Source organism: Natrix helvetica, assembly GCF_964273705.1.
Source record: "Natrix helvetica genome assembly, chromosome: 15".
NCBI classification, from domain to species: Eukaryota; Metazoa; Chordata; class Lepidosauria; order Squamata; family Natricidae; genus Natrix; species Natrix helvetica.
In genome coordinates, this window is record NC_138565.1 from 9,607,428 (window position 1) to 9,624,874 (window position 17,447).

Genomic DNA, 17,447 nt, shown 5'->3' on the forward strand with positions numbered 1-17,447 from the left:
GTGATGGCATTTTCCGATGGTTTTGCTGAAAACCAATAGTTATTTTCTGGGTTTTTTTTTTTTTTTTTGCAAAACTGGTCCCAATGCGAACCACGGGTTCACTTAACAACTGCTGCAAAAAGAGGTTGTAAAATTGAATCAGTCACATGGCCAACCCAGTTTATGACTGTCTTGAGTTATGACTCCGATGGACAGACTCAAGAACCACCTGTATATATTTTTTCTCCGATAAGTGGTTGAATGTTTTCATGTGAAGACTTTCTGATTCCATCTTTCTGATCGAATAAGGGGAGCTATTCAGCATAAAATTGTAGGGCTGGAAGGGACCTTGGAGATCTTCTAGTCCAGCCTCTTTGACCGAGGCAGGAGTCCTTATTCCCTCCTGGACAACTGCTGGTCCAATCTTTTTTTTCTTGAAAACCTCCAGGAATGGATATGGAGATTCTCAGTCATCCAGGTTGTCTCAAAAGTGCTTTTTCACTGGACTTTCTGGTTGTTTTTTTTAAAGACGTTTCCCTTCTCATCCGAGCTGAAGAAGCTTCTTGGATGAGAAGTGGAACGTCTTCAAAGAAAATCCAGAAAGTCCAGTTGCCTCTTGAAAAACCACCCTTGGGACTCCAGGAATGGAACACCCACAACTCCTTAGTTCTAGGTTGCTTCTCTCCTTGATTAGTTTCCACCCATTGCTCCCTGTTCTATCCTCAGGTGCTTTGGAGAATAGCTTGACTCCCTCTTCTTTGGAGCAGCCCCTGAGATACTGGAAGACTGCTATCCTGTCTCCCCTAGTCCTTCTCTTTGTTAGTTTAGACATACCCAGGTCCCTCAATTGCTCATTATATCGTAGACTCCTTGACATAATCATTCATTATATGGCACAGCTTGCCTTCAGAAATCCCTGAAGCTTTTTAAAAAGAGTCCAGATAATCACTTATCTAAAATAAGGGGATGGACTAGGACAGGGGTCCCCAAATTTTCGGACCTCAGGAACCACTAAATTCATAATTTTAAATCCCACGGACCACTAATATCTGCCTTATGACTGGCTAGGTGGGTGTGGCTAGGTAGTCATGTGTCTGGGTGGGCGTGGCCAACTCAATGTCATTCATGTCGAGGGGAGCCTTGCCGGCCTCTGCTCGCCCCTCCCCTCTCAGCCACTCCTCGCCTGCCCGCCCGGGCTCCTTAGGGCCCCAACAGGAAGCAGTTGCTGGGGCGAAGAGTTGGCAAAACAGCTCAGTTCAAATTGGCTTTGACCCAGAAGGAGGCTCAGCAGAAGCACCTCACGGAGGACTAGGAGCATGGGCTTTCCAAGCAGAGGGAAGACCTGTGGGAGGGCAAGGCCAGGTACCGGCGCCTGGAAGCTCAGTGGGCTGAGATGGTCAGCCAGTTCCAGGCCATGATGCAGTCCCACTGGAACGAGGCCCTCCGACTCTTCGCCACCAACGATACTTCCCTCCAGCCTTCGCCTAAATCCCCCCACCAGGAGGCCGAAGCAGACCCCAAGTCAGAACTTCTGCCCCCCTCCGACCCCCACAAAAAGACCCCGAAGGGGGAGACTCTCTGCAGCAACACAAGCGTTCATTGCACATATCCGACCAAGGGGCCTTAGTTTGAGGACCCGTGATTGAGTGCAATATAAAAAATGCAAATAATTTTTCCGCGGACCACCATTTGGTGACCGCTGGACTAGAAGACCTCCAAGGTCCCTTCCAGTTCATTCTATTTATTCTAAATCTGCTCTTTTCCCCACACTGGCTGCCCTCTATGAAAGCATGCCGGGGCAACAGCACCCCCTTCTGGCAGGTGATACGATGCACACAGACTTCATTTTCTCCCTGACTCCGTCCATCTAAAGAGAAAAAAATTGCTTCAGAGCTGTGGTTCTCAAAACAGGACAAATTTTAAGGCTGGTGGACACTTCAACTCTCAGAGTTCCCCAGCCGGTATGCTAATCAAATCTCTTCTTGCTCAGTATTTTGTTCAAGGTGATCCAGGATCAACTAGAGATTGCCACCAACCGTAGATATGATGAGAACAACATTTGACATTTTCTTGTTCAATGTCCTGGAGGTGGCAAGATTAATTCCATTTCTAACAGATTAACAGAGTTGGAAGGGACCTTGTAGGTCATCTAGTCCAATCACCCGCTCAAGTGGAGACCCTACACCATTTCTGACAAACGACAGTCAATCTCTTCTTGAAAGTGTCAAGTGATGAAGCTCCCACAACTTCTGTTCCATTGGTTGATTGTTCTCCCTGTCAGCATTTTTTTCCTTATTTCCAGGTTGAATCTCTCCTTGTTCAGTTCCCATCCATTGTTCCTTGCCTGGCCTTTGGGTGCCTTGGAGAATAGCTTGACCCACCTCCTCTCTGTGGCAGCCCCTCGAGTATTGGAAGACTGCTCTCCTGTCTCCCCTGGTCCTTCTCTTCCCTAGACTAGCCATGCCCAGTTCCTGCAACTGTTCATCGTATGTTTGAGCCTCCAGTCCCCTCATCATCCTGGTTGCTCTTTTCTGCACTTTTTTTTTAGAGTTTCAACCTCTTTTTTATAGCACGGTGAACAAAACTGGGTGCAGTGTCCTAGGTGTGGTCTTACTAGAGCTTTTCTAAAGTTTAAACAGCCTCAAAAGGTATTTGAATTCACTGCCATATCAAATCAACAAGATATTGCTGGAGGTTTTCTTTTTAAAAAAACCATTTGACTGGGATGGTATAAGGCAGGGGTGTCCAAACTTGGCAACTTTAAGACTTGTGGACTTCAACTCCCAGAATTCCCCAGTCCACAAGTCTTAAAGTTGCCAAGTTTGGACACCCCTGGTATAAGGTCTTCTGCTCTGAGCCAGGCTAGGGTTGGGCTAGAAGACCTTCAAGGTCCCTTCTATGATTCCCACTTGCTGTCAGGGTTCCGACTGATGCCCTAATTAAGGGATGCAGGCCAGGAATGCTTTGCAAGTTGACACTTGAGCTGAAATACAATAAAAAGTCTGCAAAGTTGTTTTTAAGTGTTTCCTTTTAAAGCTTTCACGGGGAACAGATTTGCTTTTTAAAAGGCCCAACTGTCCATAAGTAAGAAATGTGCTTTTCAAACACTTTATTCGAATGTCTATGGAGATTCTCCGTCATCCAGTTTGTGGCTGGATGAAATTGTCTTTTCTTGCTTTTTTTCTTTGAAGACATTTTGCTTCTCATCCAAGAAGCTTCTCCAGAAAACAAGAAAGTCCAGTTTGCCTCCTGAAAAAGCACCTTTGGGACTATATTTGAATGTTGTAGCATCCAAACGATCTTTTGAAAGATATGCCTCTATTTCCTACATTTTATTCTGTGTGAACATTGAGGTAGATGGCATCTCTAGGTAACAGCACTTCTCAATGACTTTGGGCGTCAAAAGCCTGACATTTGTGCTACCAAATAGAAGAAAATATTTGATCTGTGAGGTCCTTGGTGCTCTCTGAACTTGGTGGTTTTCTTGCAGACGTTTTACCACCCAATTATTTAACCCCATCAGTGCTAGCGAGTGCAGAGTTTCGCTCCCCATTTATGTACTAGCGGCCTGCCCTGTCCGTGTTGGTAGGAGCATTCTAGGTAGCTCCTTGATTTACAGTTAGATTTGCAAACAGTGCAACTGAGTTTCTAGTTTTCTGCAGTTTTTGCGCCAGGAGGAACCTTTCAGAAGCTGCAGCAAAAATCTCGGAAGGGAGGAAGAGAGAGAAGTCATTTTGTTTTGGGGTACTTCCGAAATCTTGACCAAGGGATCGGTAACTGCTCAGATTTTAAGGGCTGTTTTTGGCTCGCCAGTGGAGCTGGCAGCCGATTCGGAGAGTGAGGAGGTTGGGGAGGAACCTGGGCCAGTCCTGGAGTCTGGGGAAGCCTCTGATGAGGGCTATATGTTGGAGGCAGAGAGGGGGGCAGAGCCGTCTGACAGTTATCAGCTGCCTTCAGAGTCAAACATCAGTGAGGCAGAAGAACAGCTGGAGCCTGTTCGCAGTGTGCGGATATGCAGAGCTGCCAGACGAAGGGAGCAGCTAAAGAACAAGGGTCGACTTGGGAGTAAAGCCACAGGTGGATAATGAATGGCCCCTCCCATAGGAATAAAAGAGGAGCAACCGGGGAGTGGAGTTTGCAGGAGACCATGAGTTCCTTCCTGCATTCTTGCCTAGTGTTGCGGCATCTGAAAGATATCGGCCTGGCCACTCTCCAAGCCTGATCAAGGTTGGCAATTGTGAACTCTCTTGAAAAACTGCGGGAGAGGAAAGACTTTGCTGGAGAGGAATTCACTGCCAAATAAATAAAAGGGGTTTATCGGGACGAGGACTCGGCTTCGTGCTGCTGGGGGAGCCTCGGTCAGAACACAGAGGGCTTAGGCGCCTCACAGCCAGGGGAGCCTGTCACAAACACACACACACACACACACACACCAGGTATTACAGTTTGTCTTTCCTTTTGCTTGCAGCTCAAGATCTGGATCTACCCAGAGGGAACACGGAACATGAATAGAGATCTTCTGCCTTTCAAGAAAGGAGCTTTTCATCTCGCAGTCCAGACCCAGGTGAGAGACGGCGCTTGGCAGGAGTGACTTGCCTCCCATGGATTGAAATGGGATTATTTATACCTATGATTATTTATAGCCTGCCTTTTTAATTTTTATTTTTAGAAATAACTCAAGTTGTCAAACATTACATAGCCCAGGTGGTCCTCGACTTACAAACAGTTTGTTTAGTGACTGTTCAAACTTACAATTGAAAAAAGGGACTTAAGGGCCATTTTTCATAGCTGTGACCTTTGCGGCCTCCCCAGGGTCACGTGATCAAAATTTGGACACTTGGCAACTGACTCATACTTATGACCATTGCTGCGTCCCAAGGTCATGTGATCACCTTTTGGGACTTTCCAACAATGGATGATGATGGGACTGGAGGCTCAAACAGACGATGAACGGTTGCAGGAACTGGGCATGGCTAGTCTAGGGAAGAGAAGGACCAGGGCAGACGGGATAGAAGTCTTCCAATATTTGAGGGGCTGCCCCAGAGAGGAGGGGGTCAAGCTGTTTTCCAAAGCACCTGAAGGCCAAACAAGGAACAATGAATGGAAACTGATCGATTCAATCTGGAAATAAGGAGACATTTTCTGACACTGAGAACGATCAACTAAATGGAACAGAAGTTGCCTTCATAAGTTGTGGGAGCTTCATCCCTGGAGGCTTTCAAGAAGATACTGGACTGTCATCTGTCAGAAATGCTGTGGGGTCTCCTGCTTTGGCGGGTGGTTGGACGGATGACCTACAAGGTCCCTTCCAACTTTGTTAATATGAATCTACCTAAGATGATCAAAGGCCTCGAAACTAAAACATAAAATGAAGGGTTGCAGGAACTGGGCATGGCTAGTCTAGGGAAGAGAAGGACCAGGGGAGACAGGAGAGCAGTCTTCCAATATTTGAGGGGCGGTTACAGAGAGGAGTGGTCAAGATGTTTTCCAAAGCACACGAAGGCCAGACAAGGAAGAATGGATGGAAACTGAACAAGGATGGAAATAAGGAGAAATTTCCTGACAGGGAGAGCAATCAACCCATGGAACAGAAGTTGCCTTCGGAAGTTGTGGGAACTTCATCCCTGGAAGCTTTCAAGAAGAGACTGGACTGGCATCTGTCAGAAATGATGTAGGGTTTCCCGCTTGGGTGGGGGGTTGGACTTGATGACCTCCAAGGTCCCTTCCAACTCGGTTAATCTAATCAAAGGCTGGTCCTGGCTCGTTGTGACCTTCCCACTCCTACTTTGGCTCCAAGCTTTTTTTCATAGACACTGAGAAAATGTCCCACCAAGGAAAAGAAAGGCACCTTAGAGGAGTTAGACCAACTCCCATATGTCTCAGCTATTGGGGATTATGGAGCATGTCTTTGAGGAAGGCTGCTGCTTGGTATCATAGGGACCCCCAGGAACAGCCCGAGACAAGAAGCCCAAATCATGAGTAGCAACTCTACTTTTATTGTAACGTCAAAGGTCTCAGAATTAAATTAATATACATTAAACTATTTCCTCCCAGAACATAACTTTAGGGCACTGCAAAAAAACCACATTTGAATGATGCAACACGTTTGCATCTCAACAACGTTATGATGAGCTCCTTCCTTTTCTTTTTAATGTTGAATTCAACGTCATGTTATGTTATGCCAGGGATGTCCAAACTTGGGAACTTTAAGACTTGTGGACTTCAACTCCCAGAATTCCCCAGCCAGCATGGCTGGCTGGGGAATTCTGGGAGTTGAAGTCCACAAGTCTTAAAGTTCCCAAGTTTGGACACCCCTGTGTTAATGCAATGGTGGCCCCTTGTCCATTCTTATGCAACTTTTTCACTGAACACCTGACTCCAGTCGAGTTCTCCTTTGGTTGACTTCCTTCCACAGCTCCCCATGCTCCTCTTCTGTGCAAAATTTCTCCTTTTTAATAAAGCACCATCATAAGAAAAGTCTTTAACGTTCGAGCTTCAGTCCTGATAGAAGGAAGTTTTCATTTGCTATTATGTCGTGTAAAAAAAGAAGAAGTATAAATCACCCTGGGAGTAAAAAACAAAAAACAAAAACCAGGGATCATTGCAGATTTAAGAACTTCCTGATTTTTGTCCCAACGGTGCTTTCTTCAAGAGGCAACTGGACTTTCTGGTTTTTCCTTTGAAGATGTTTCCCTTCTCATCCAAGAAGCTTCTTCAAGCTTTGATTGGAGGGTGAGGAATGGAAGAATCTGACCCTCCAGCCAGAGCTGAAGAAGCTTCTTAGATGAGAAGTCCAAAAAGCACCTTTGGGACAATCATGACCTACCTGAATGATTGAGAATCTCCACAGACGTTCCAGATTTTTGCTAACATTTTTTAATTATTATTATTATCTTCCCTTTGAAAGGTTCCAATAATTCCTGTGGTCTATTCGTCCTTTTCTTCATTTTACAACCCAGAAAAGAAGATGTTTACGTCAGGTAGGATAATGCACAGCTTGCGGTGTTGTTCTGTTTCTCTTAACTGTCCTTGGAGATCCAAAAATTCTCTGGCATGGCGAAAAGGAATCCAGGTTGCTGGCTTGGTGAGCCAATTCTCTGCCTGCAGATATGCCTGGGTTCAGAGCAGCATCTATTCCTCCCCGCTTGCTTGATAGAGCTTTTCAAGAAACAAATCGGATTTCCGGACCAGCAGAAAAAAAAACGCTTGAGAGACCGGGGGGGGGGGGATGGGGGGGGATGGGGGGGGGCTGTTTCCCACGGTTCTGGTTTCACCGCCTTTTGGCTAATCCTCCACCCTCCCAAAGTCTATTTCTCTGGAGTTGTTCTGACAAGGCTTCCCCAAAAAAGCATGAAGCAGAGCCCTGGTCCCGACAAAACCCCGTAAATGAATGTGAATTCCTCTCTTTCACATTCAGCCAAGGCCTGGCAAACAGTCTTTCAAAGGAGTATTGATGACCACAGACCTTATCTACCTTGGGAAGCTGCCATGTCGATATTTTCCAAACGCAGTGCAATGCAAGGAAACACCGGGCACAGAGTCTGTGAGATTCACGGACAGATCTTCACACTCCTGAAACATCTAACGAACGAACAAATGAATTGCTTCCTGCAAAAGCCCACTCCCCTTTCGCTCCTCTTTTTTTCCTATGGGAGGGGTCATTCACCATCCACCTGTGGCTTTATTCCCAAGTCGACCCTGATTTCTCAGCTGTTCTTTTCTTCTGGCAGCTCTGCGCATGCGCACACTGGAACAGGCTCCACCTGTTCCTCTGCCTCACTGCTGTCTAGCTCCATATGTACCTGATCACTGTCAGACGGCCTCGGCCCCGTCTCTGCCTCTGATGCAGAGCCCTCCTCAGAGCCTTCCTCAGCCTCCAGGACTGGCCCCACCCCAACCTTCTCAATGTCAGACTCTGTGGGACAGATCCTTCAATTGACCCCAAGAGTGGTGATGCCCCCCCCCCCCTTGCTTGATGGGAACTTGCTTGTGTAGGTTGTCCTAAAGCACTTGAGTGAGAAGGAGGAGGAAATTCAACCGGTGGATTTGCTCAAAGGTTGAGGAATCTCGTCTGGCCTTTCTCCCCCCACCTCCTTCTCCACAAACTGCCGTTACCAAAGATTCCTGTCCTTCTCGGTGTCCACAACCAGCAGTTTAAACAACCCCAAGTGCCTTTTCTCTCCCCTGGTGACCTCAGGGACTGGGTCCACGGCTTCCTCTGCCAGCTCCTCTGGCCGCTGGTGGGCCACAACAGGAAGGTCCCCCCAGTCAAAGCAATATAGTTGGGCTCTGTAACACCTTCCGGGCAAGCAGCTCATCAATACTGTATAAGAGGCCTTACAGTATTGACCTTAAGTCAATCCGCGACTTAAGTCACCACGACCAACTCGCTGCGGTCAACTCGCCATATACAACTCATCGCTGGACAAGAGTTACCCTAATATCAAAGAAACGGGGGAATAGAACCATTAAAGCAGAGGTGTCAGACTCAAGGCCTAGATCTCAAGACTCAAGATCCAGCCTGAGGGCCGTCCTGGTCCACCCAATGCAAAGAGCAAAGATCACGCCAACGTAACTTCGGCCCAGTCTACCCAATGGGAAAAGGAAACATGCCAGCAATTTGGGGAGTGGCGTCAAGCCGTCCACGCCCACCCAGTTGGCCTCACCCACCCAGTCAGCCACACCCACTCAGTCGGCCATGCACACCCATCCCCCCCTGAGGTCAACCACAGACTTGATGCAGCCCTCAATGAAATTGAGGTTGACACATCTGCATTAAAGGAGGGGCAACATGAAAAGTGAATGACAGCAATTAAAACAATGTTTTCATTAATTGTTAATTGTCCTGCAGCGACTTGGCTACAGTGAGTTGTTCCGTAGCTAGTTGGCCGTGGCAAGTTGTCGCATTCCATTGTGAGAACCCAGAGGGACAGTGGGGTAAATTAATCGGGGGAAGCATCCAGTCGAGAGGATGGGTTTGAGAGTTGGGCCATGTGTTGGGTGAGTGGAGGAGTTTCCTTGTGGGTCCCCCCTTCCCAAATACTTGGGAGAGTTGGCCTGGCCAACCAACAGAACTCCCTGCTCTAAACATGTGGGGTGGGGGCAGTAAAACCAGGGCCCATGGAGATGAATTTGTCACTGACTTTTCTGCCTTCAGGCAAAATCAAGGTGGAAATCTTCCCGCCCATCTCAACGGAGGGCCTGACAAGTGAGGACGTTGATGATCTCTCCAAGCAATGCTACACCACCATGAGGGAAACCTTCTTCAGGTTGTCGGGAATGAGCAGAGAAGCCAACGGAGAGGCCTCCATCCTTGGGCAGTAGGGTCTCTTGCCAAAATGACTGGAGGGCTCACCTGTGGGACAGATCCTTCAATTGACCCCAAGAGTGGTGATGGCCCCCCTTGCTTGATGGGAACTTGCTTGTGTAGGTTGTCCCAAAGCAATTGAGTGAGGGGGAGGAGGAAATTCAACCAGTGGATGTGCTCAAAAGGTTGAGGAATCTCGTCTGGCCTTTCTCCCCCCACCTCCTTCTCCACAAACTGACATTACCAAAGATTCCTGTCCTTCTCGGTGTCCACAACCAGCAGTTTAAACAACCCCAAGTGCCTTTTCTCTCTCCTGGTGACCTCAGGGACTGGGTCCACGGCTTCCTCTTTGCCCTCCAGGGTGATGGTGTGAAGGCGCTTCTTCTCTTCATTGGGCACAGGGACAATTTGGGTGGACAGGCCCAGACCCTGATCCACTTGGCATTTTTTCCTAAGGAAGATGGGGGGTGACGCAGTTTTGAGTTGAGAGGGGTAACCAGTAATGACCCTTGTTCCTAAGAGGAGATGCTGGGTGTTTGCTGTCCTGTTAGACTGCATCTATTACTGTTGGAGACAAGGTACGCTAGTAAACTCCCACAGGTAAGCTGGGGAGAATGTGAAGGACCAGAGCAAAGTTTGCTGCTATGGCAACCAAGAAAATTCCATCCTCCAGCACTCCTATTGATCCTTCTCAGTCTCACCAACTTTTAAGATGTGAGGACCTGAACTCCAAGAATTCTCCAGCCCGCTAAGCTGGCTGGAGAATTCTGGGAATAGAAGTCCAGACATCACAAAGTCCTTCCAACTTCAAATGTCGCCTAAGAAAAAGGAAGCTTTCTTATTTATTTGGGGCAAAGTTCTCTCCTTGTTCTTTTCTTTCAAGATAACTAGAGCTCTGTTGCAAGAAGAGGTTTATCTCAAGCCTTTTAGTCACCAAAAGTTGCCTTAACACGGTTTGTGTGTCGGAGTGCAAAGCAGACATACTAACTTGGAAATTCTGAGATCTCATGATGTCAAAGAGAAGAGCTGATGGGGAGGGGGAGATCCTTTTGCTGGAGAGGATTTCAAAACAAGACGAATGTGTGAAGAAATCTGATTAAACTTCCCTGCCGTAGTGTTTGGATTTGCCTGTCACCTCAGCAAAGCATGCCCATTTCATTTCGATTTTTTGTGATAAACGGAGGGCACGAGGCTGCTCGCAAGCTTTTCATGAACTCTTCAGCAGAGTTGAGTTGTGTTGGGGCAGAGATTCCCAGAAGTAAACTCTTAAAAGAGAATAGACGTCGTGTTCACTCGGAAATGGGAGGGAGAACTTGCCACTTGTCCGACATTCCCTGCACATTCGGCTGCTGCCCTCCTAAACTCTGGTTGCTCCCCACAAGCCTTGATCCAGCCATTCTCACCCGAACCAGCCGATGAAGCCACTGCCTGTTGGTTGACAATCAGCCTTATGCTTCCTTCAGTCTGCAAGTTGAGGAAAAGTTTAGTTTGTAGAAAGGCAGCCTCCGCCATCTTGCAAAGTTTGAGTGAGGCCCTCCAGCCTCAGGGGGAGTGGGTTTTTTTTTTTGCTCAAGGGTGTCCGTTTCTGAACCGATTGGGACCCTGAACCCAAATTGGGGGGGGGGGTAGGTCAGTGTCGGCGAACCTTTTCGGTATCGAATGCCGAAATGGGAGTTTGCGCACTCGCATGTATGTGGCAGAAACTAGAAGAGCAGCTGAGAAGATGATCCGCCCAGCTGGTCTTCGTGCATGCGTGCCCAACAGAAACCAGAAGACCAGGTGGTTGGTGCGCATGCATGTGCCAGAAAATGGAAGATCGTCTCCCTGGCGTGTGTCTGAGCACTGGGTAGCTGCTCTTCCAGTTTCCGGCATTCCCATGAACGTGAAGACCAAGCTGGCTGGCATGCTGGAACCTGGAAGAAGAACGAGCGACAGCTCTCATGGCCGGAGAGATGGCTGTGTGTGCCACTTCCAGCACGCATGCCTTTAGTTCCCCCATCAAAGGCTTAGGTGGTCTTTCTTGGCAGCCCCGCCATGCAAAAGCAAGTTGCATTCCCTTGCTTTCATCCAATCCGCTGTGGCCCTGTCCCCATGGACCATTCTTCTGTAACCCACAAAAATGGTTGAGACTGGGCACATCTTGCCCAAACTTCAAGATGGTGACTTCAACTCCCAGTCAGGGGAATTCTGGGAGTTGAAGTCCACCCATCTTGATGTCATCGAGGTTGAAAAAGATCACCAGACTCTGGAGAATTCCTTGGTCTTGGTGATCAGTCATCCTTCCATAGACAGGAGAAGAGCCAAATGTATAGGATTGCTTTGCTCCATTCCAGTATCTGGGATGCCCATCTTGCTGTCCCCCCACTCCAATTCTGCAACAAAGCCCATCTCCCACTTAGCGGGGATGAAGCTACTCCCGAAGCAGCTCAGCATCTGGAAGACATCATCAAGCAGAACTCCGGCATTCAAATGGTCTGTTGGATCCACCATCCTTTTAAGCCAGTTCCAGCTTAATTTACAAGGTTTGGGAACATGGCTGCCCTTGTCCTGGGGATGGGCGGACGGACGGGGGACAAGCACAAGTGGAAGGGAGGCCCTCAACCTTAGGCCCAAAGTGCTCATCCCCAGCCGGACTTCAGGGGGCGGAGACCAGAAAGGAGTATGTGGCTGCTAGTAGTTGTAGTTCCGACAGCTGAAGAATGGTTTTTCCACCCCTTCAAAAGCGTACCAAAAACATGTGCAAAAGTGCCTTACATTGCAAAACCGTTGGTTGCTTTTTGGTATTGTCAAATGTACTATTTTTATAAAGAATTTTATTTAAAGAGAAGCAATGCTGGCGTGGTTGATTCCTTCAAAAAAAATGTTGCTTTGGGGAATTAAGGGAGGGAAGGGAGGCCTTAGCCATGTCTGGGTTAATTTACCTTGTCTTATGTTATGCATTTAATAGGGACGCAGTGGCTCAGTGGTTAAGACCGCTGAGCTTCGGTTGGCAGTTTGAATCCCTAGTGCCAGGTAACGGAGGGAGCTCCCATGACTTGTCCTAGCTTCTGCCAACCTAGCAGTTCGAAAGCACGTAAAAATGCAAGTAGAAAAATAGGGACCACCTTTGGTGGGAAGGGAACAGCATTCCGTGCGCATTCGGCATTGAGTCATGCCGGCCATGTGACCACGAAGAGGTCTTCGGACAGTGCTGGCTCTTCGGCTTTGAAACGGAGATGAGCACCGCCCCCTGGAGTCGGGAACGACTAGCACATATGTGCAAGGGGAACCTTTACCTTTTATGTTATGCATGTAGTGCTATATTCACTCTGATTGTATGGGTTAGAATGCAGCACTGCAAGCTAACTCGGCCCACTGTTTGGAGTTCGACCCTAAGCGGCTGAAGGTGGATCAGCCTTCCGTCCTTATGAGGTCGGTAAAACGAGGAACGGGATTGTTGGGGGCAGTAGGCTGACTCTGCAAACTACTTAGAGAGTGCAGTAAAGCAGTATGAAGTGGTATATGTACATGTAAGTGCTATTGCTTGCTTCCTTCCCTCCATCCCTCTTTTCCCTCCCTCCCTCCCGCAGTGGCACAGTGGTTAGAATGCAGTATTGCAGGCTAATTCTGCCCACTGCCAGCAGTTCGATCCTGACCAGCTCAAGGTCGATTCAGCCTTCCATCCTGATGTTATGCATGTAGTGCTATATTCACTCTTGATTGTATGGGTTAGAATGCAGCACCGCAAGCTCTGCCCACTGTTTGGAGTTCGACCCCGAGCGGCTCAAGGTGGATCGGCCTTCTGTCCTTATGAGGTCAGTCAAACGAGGACCCAGATTGTTGGGGGTGACATGCTGACTCTCTAAACCGCTTAGAGAGGGCTGGAGAGCACTCTGAAGCAGTATATAAATCGAAGTACTACTGCTATAACTCAAGAGGGCAAACACACTCAATACACCGTCGTCCTATTTCTTCTACAACAAGCCTGTGAGGTGGGTTGGGCTGAGAGAAACGGACTGGCCCAAATTCTCCTAACCAGCTTTTGTGCCTAAGATGGGATGAGAACTCTCAACCTCCTGGTTTCTAGGCCCAGCATCAGCACCATTTCGCCCAACTGGCTCGGTACTGTTTTTTTCTTACCAGGAGGGCGTCTGGATGAACTCTCTGGAAAATCCAGCACGGTCTGGAATGATGCCCTCCCCTCCCCCCCCAAAAAAGCTTTATTATTGGCCTTTCCAAGATCCTCAAAGCAAAGGAACCCCCCCCACCACCACTTCAGGTTGACTTAAAAGGCATTCCCACTGAGTGGCAACTGACCCTATTTAGCACCTTACCAGTTTTTGAGACTGAAAATTTCACTCCCAGACCCTCCAGCACTGGCATTGCAGGAGAGTCCGACGAATGAGACCATTTAAAGCTTCCCCCATTGTAATGAGATGAAAAGTCTTACTTCTTTAGGTTGTTTTAGCCAAGAACAGATTTATTGGAAAGCCGGGGGGGGGGGGAGGAACGCCGCAGCGCTATTTCTATGATAACAATTCAAACTTTTGCAAACTTTTGCAAATGTCCTTTTATTCTAGTTGTTTCCTTCCTTATCAGCGGTTCAGCCTGGTTCCCGGCATTCCTTATGGCTTCCTTTTGCTCCCATCCAACCTCGTCACAATCGTGTTTTGACTGAGATATGAGAAACTGGAGGTCAACCCTTCCGAAGATCCCTTGATTTCCTTAAAGAGGTTACATGCAGGTTAACAATCGTTTTTCCGAATACAAAGGGGCTGTAGCTGAAGGGTGTCAAACTCAATTTCATTGAGGGCCGCATTAGGGTTGTGTTTGACCTCGGAGGGCTGGGGGTGCGTGTGTGTGTGTGTGGCCTGGGGGTGGCCGTGGCCATTGGTGGGCCTCCAGCACTCTGCCGGCTGAAAACGGGCCGTTTTCGGCTGGCAGAGTGCTGCAGGAGGCTCGGGAGGCTGAAAATGGGCTGTGGGGGATTGCCTCCCCCCCTGCCCTCCCGTGGCCCACTGGCCAGCAGAGGCACCATGAGCCTATCCTTGGATATTTCCAGGCTGGCTCTGCAGGCCAGATTTAAGCAACCTGCGGGCCGGAGGCAGCCCCCGGGCCTTGCGTTTGACACCTCATTCACAAATCATTGCCCCATTATGATCTTCAATGTCCAACATTGCGGTGGCCCTCACCGTCAGACGATAATGCTCGATAGGTGCTGGGAAGCACCATGGAAGTCAGCACGTGGCCAAAAACATACAGGCTCCAAGCAAGAAAAAAGGAAAGCGAAACATCTGCACTGTTACAAAAAAAAAAAAAAAAGGACTCAGGATTATCTCCTTTCTTCGCTGCCTCTGGTACCTCGGCAAAGGTAATTGAGGCAATTGGATGCACTAGCGGCCCAATTCTCTGTTTTAGGTAATGGTACCTGGTCCATGTGATGCAGCCTTAGACTCCCGACACAAAAGTACCTGGCTAGGTTGTCTAACTATGACAGCAGCTCTGCAGCAGTGAAGTACCATGAGGGGAATGGGACAACTTGCTACAGCCAACTTGCCATGGCCAACTCATGGCGGCCAACTCATTACAGCCAAAACGCTGTGGGCCAACTGGCCATGGCCAACTCATTGCAGTCAATTCCAATATTTGGGGGATTGCCACAGAGAGGAGGGGGGTCAAGCTATTTTCCAAAGCATCGGAAGACCAGACAAGGAACAATGGATGGAAACTGACCAAGGAGAGATTCAACCTGGAAATGAGGAGGAATTTTCTGACAGTGAGAACAATCGACCCATGGAACAGAAGTTGCCTTCGGAAGTTGTGGGAGTTTCATCACTTGGGACCTTCAAGAAGAGACTGGCCTGCCATCTGTCAGAAATGGTGTAGGGTCTCCTACCTGAGCAGGGAGGTTGGATTAGATGACCTCCAAGATCCCTTCCAACTCTGTTAATCTAATCAAAGGCTGGTCCTGGGTGGTTGTGACCCTCCCACCCCTAGTTTGGCTCTGAGCTTTTTTTTTGTAGACACTGAGAAAATGACCCACTACTGGCCAAGGAAAAGAAAGGCACCCTAGAGGAGTTGGACTTCAACTCCCATAAGTCTCAGCTGTTGGGGATTATGGAGCATGTCTTGCAAGGCTGAGGAAGGCTGAAAACAGACCAAGGAGAGATTCAACGTGGAAATAAGGAGATTTTCTGACAGTGAGAACAATCAACCCATGGAACAGAAGTTGCCCTCAGCTATGCTGGCTGGGGAATTCTGGGAGTTGAAGTCCACAGGACTTAAAGTCGCCAAGTTTGAGAAACACTGGTCTAGACAGTCAGTCATCTAAAATGCTATAGGTTATCCTGCTTGAGCGTGGGGCTGGACTAGAAAACCTCCAAGGTCCCTTCCAGCTCATTCTATTCCATTCTATCCAATCAAGTGTATGGGAAGGGGTGGGCAAATTCAACAACGGTTGGATGAAGGTCACAAGCCAAAGTTTTTGAAAATGCATGAGGCAGAACATGGGCAGAGCCTGGGTCCCTTTAAGACGGTTGGACCGATTACCTGTATTAGCTATTTTAGAAGAGGATGTCCCTGCTAAGGAATTCTGACGGCTTTACTAGAGTCAGGACTGTGTTTATAAAGGACATGGGGGGAAGAAGTATAAATTTCCATCAAGCTGATAGGAAAAGTCAACACTTTGGAAGACAGCTTCAAGATTTAGCAGGATCTCGACAGGCCCAACCCAATAGAAACAGAAGTGAGTGTCACATAATGTAACAACCGGTTCTCACGGGACTGAAAATGTGAGCATGCACGCATGCAGGCAGCTTCAAAAACACGGTGATATAGGACAGAATGCTGCTGGGGCAGGTGGGCAGAGCGGGTTACTACCAATTCGCTAGAACCAGTCCAAACCAGTAGCAGCGCACCTCTGAATAAGATGCGATTCAACGGCGAGAGAAATCAGGTTCTGTACCTAAGTAGGAAAAACCAAATGCGCAGGTATAGAATAAGCGGCTCCTGGCTCAACAGCAGTAACAGTGAGAGGGATCCAGGAGTCTTAGTAGACCACTCCTTAAATAGGAACCAGGCGTCTGCTGCAACAGTCAGGAAAGCCAACGCAGACCTTGGCTGCCTTCAACAAGATTCAAGACCACGGAAAGTGAGAGTACCACTTTACACTGAACTAGTGAGGCCAAGCTTGGAATCCTGCCTCCAGTTCTGGTCATCATGAGACCAAAAAAGGATCTGAGACCCTAGAAAGAGCGCGGAGAAGAGCTACTAAGACCATTAGGGTTCTGGAGGCTAAATCATAAGATGGACAGTTGAGGGAGCTCGGGGTGTCTAGAGCAGAGGTGTCAAACTCAAGGCCTGGGGGATGGATCTGGCCCATGGCAGTGCCTCTGCCAGCAAAAATGGAGCTTGGGAGAGTCACACATGGTCCTCTCGGGGGTCTGTTTTCGCTGACAGAGGGTTGCGGGAGGCCATCGCAGCTGGAAATGGAGCTCGGGAGCCCGTTTTCGCTGGCAGAGTGCTCGGGCTACCACATGAGTGACGTTGACCTGGCCATGGTCCTCCTGACCACACCCATCCCCCAAGGTCCAACACAAGCATGCCAGAAACCCAGACGACAAACAGGCAACATGGCTGCACATGCCCAAAGTGGCACAGGTTTGCCATCACGGGTATAGGGTCTCCTGCTTGAGCAGGGGGTTGAGCTAGAAGACCTCCAAGGTCCCTCCCAGCCCTAGGATTCTATTTCTTTCTTAGAAAGGGAGGACATGAGTGTCACTGCGTTAAATTGTTTGCTAGCCTGAACTGACGAATTGAAACTAAATAGTTAAACTGAAAGAGTTACTGCGCAGGTCATAAGGTCTTATCTGACAATGATGTACTGCGCATGCTTATCTTTTTTTATTACTTCACACATTCCAGAGTCTTCTCTTCCCTTTTGATCTTTGTCCGACTACCAGGAAAACTGGGAGACAGAATTGCTTTTTCCAAAATGTGACAATTAGTTAGTTTTTGTTTCATTTCCAATTTATTATTTTTGTATTAAAGTTTTGTTTTTCATTAGAATATGTTTTCCGGGATTTTATTTCTTTTCTTCGCACCTTAAAGATAATGCAGTTTGGAAACGCCGCGGTCTAAGCCTCATCTAGTTCAGGGTGAAATCTTCCCCTGACAATGAGAA

The 17,447-nt window shown here is 48.2% G+C and overlaps 2 protein-coding genes and 1 long non-coding RNA gene across 3 annotated transcripts in view; 1 reads left to right on the forward strand and 2 right to left on the reverse strand.

Annotated features, from left to right (window-relative positions):
• Window positions 1-12,113, forward strand: part of AGPAT2 (1-acylglycerol-3-phosphate O-acyltransferase 2) — a 45,930-nt gene extending 33,817 nt beyond the window's left edge. The window contains exons 4-6 of the mRNA XM_081967505.1: window positions 4,448-4,543; window positions 6,887-6,959; window positions 9,137-12,113. Of these exons, the coding sequence (XP_081823631.1) occupies window positions 4,448-4,543; window positions 6,887-6,959; window positions 9,137-9,303 (336 nt within the window). The 3' untranslated portion in view covers window positions 9,304-12,113. The remainder of the gene's footprint in view (window positions 1-4,447; window positions 4,544-6,886; window positions 6,960-9,136) is intronic.
• Window positions 10,875-17,447, reverse strand: part of LOC309399569 — a 216,730-nt gene continuing 210,157 nt past the window's right edge. The window contains exon 2 of the long non-coding RNA XR_014176539.1: window positions 10,875-14,945. This is a non-coding gene — a long non-coding RNA (uncharacterized lncRNA). The remainder of the gene's footprint in view (window positions 14,946-17,447) is intronic.
• EGFL7 (EGF like domain multiple 7) overlaps window positions 15,568-17,447 on the reverse strand; it is a 30,645-nt gene continuing 28,765 nt past the window's right edge. Inside the window, exon 11 of the mRNA XM_081967497.1 lies at window positions 15,568-17,044. The gene's annotated coding sequence lies outside the window, so the exon portion shown is untranslated. The remainder of the gene's footprint in view (window positions 17,045-17,447) is intronic.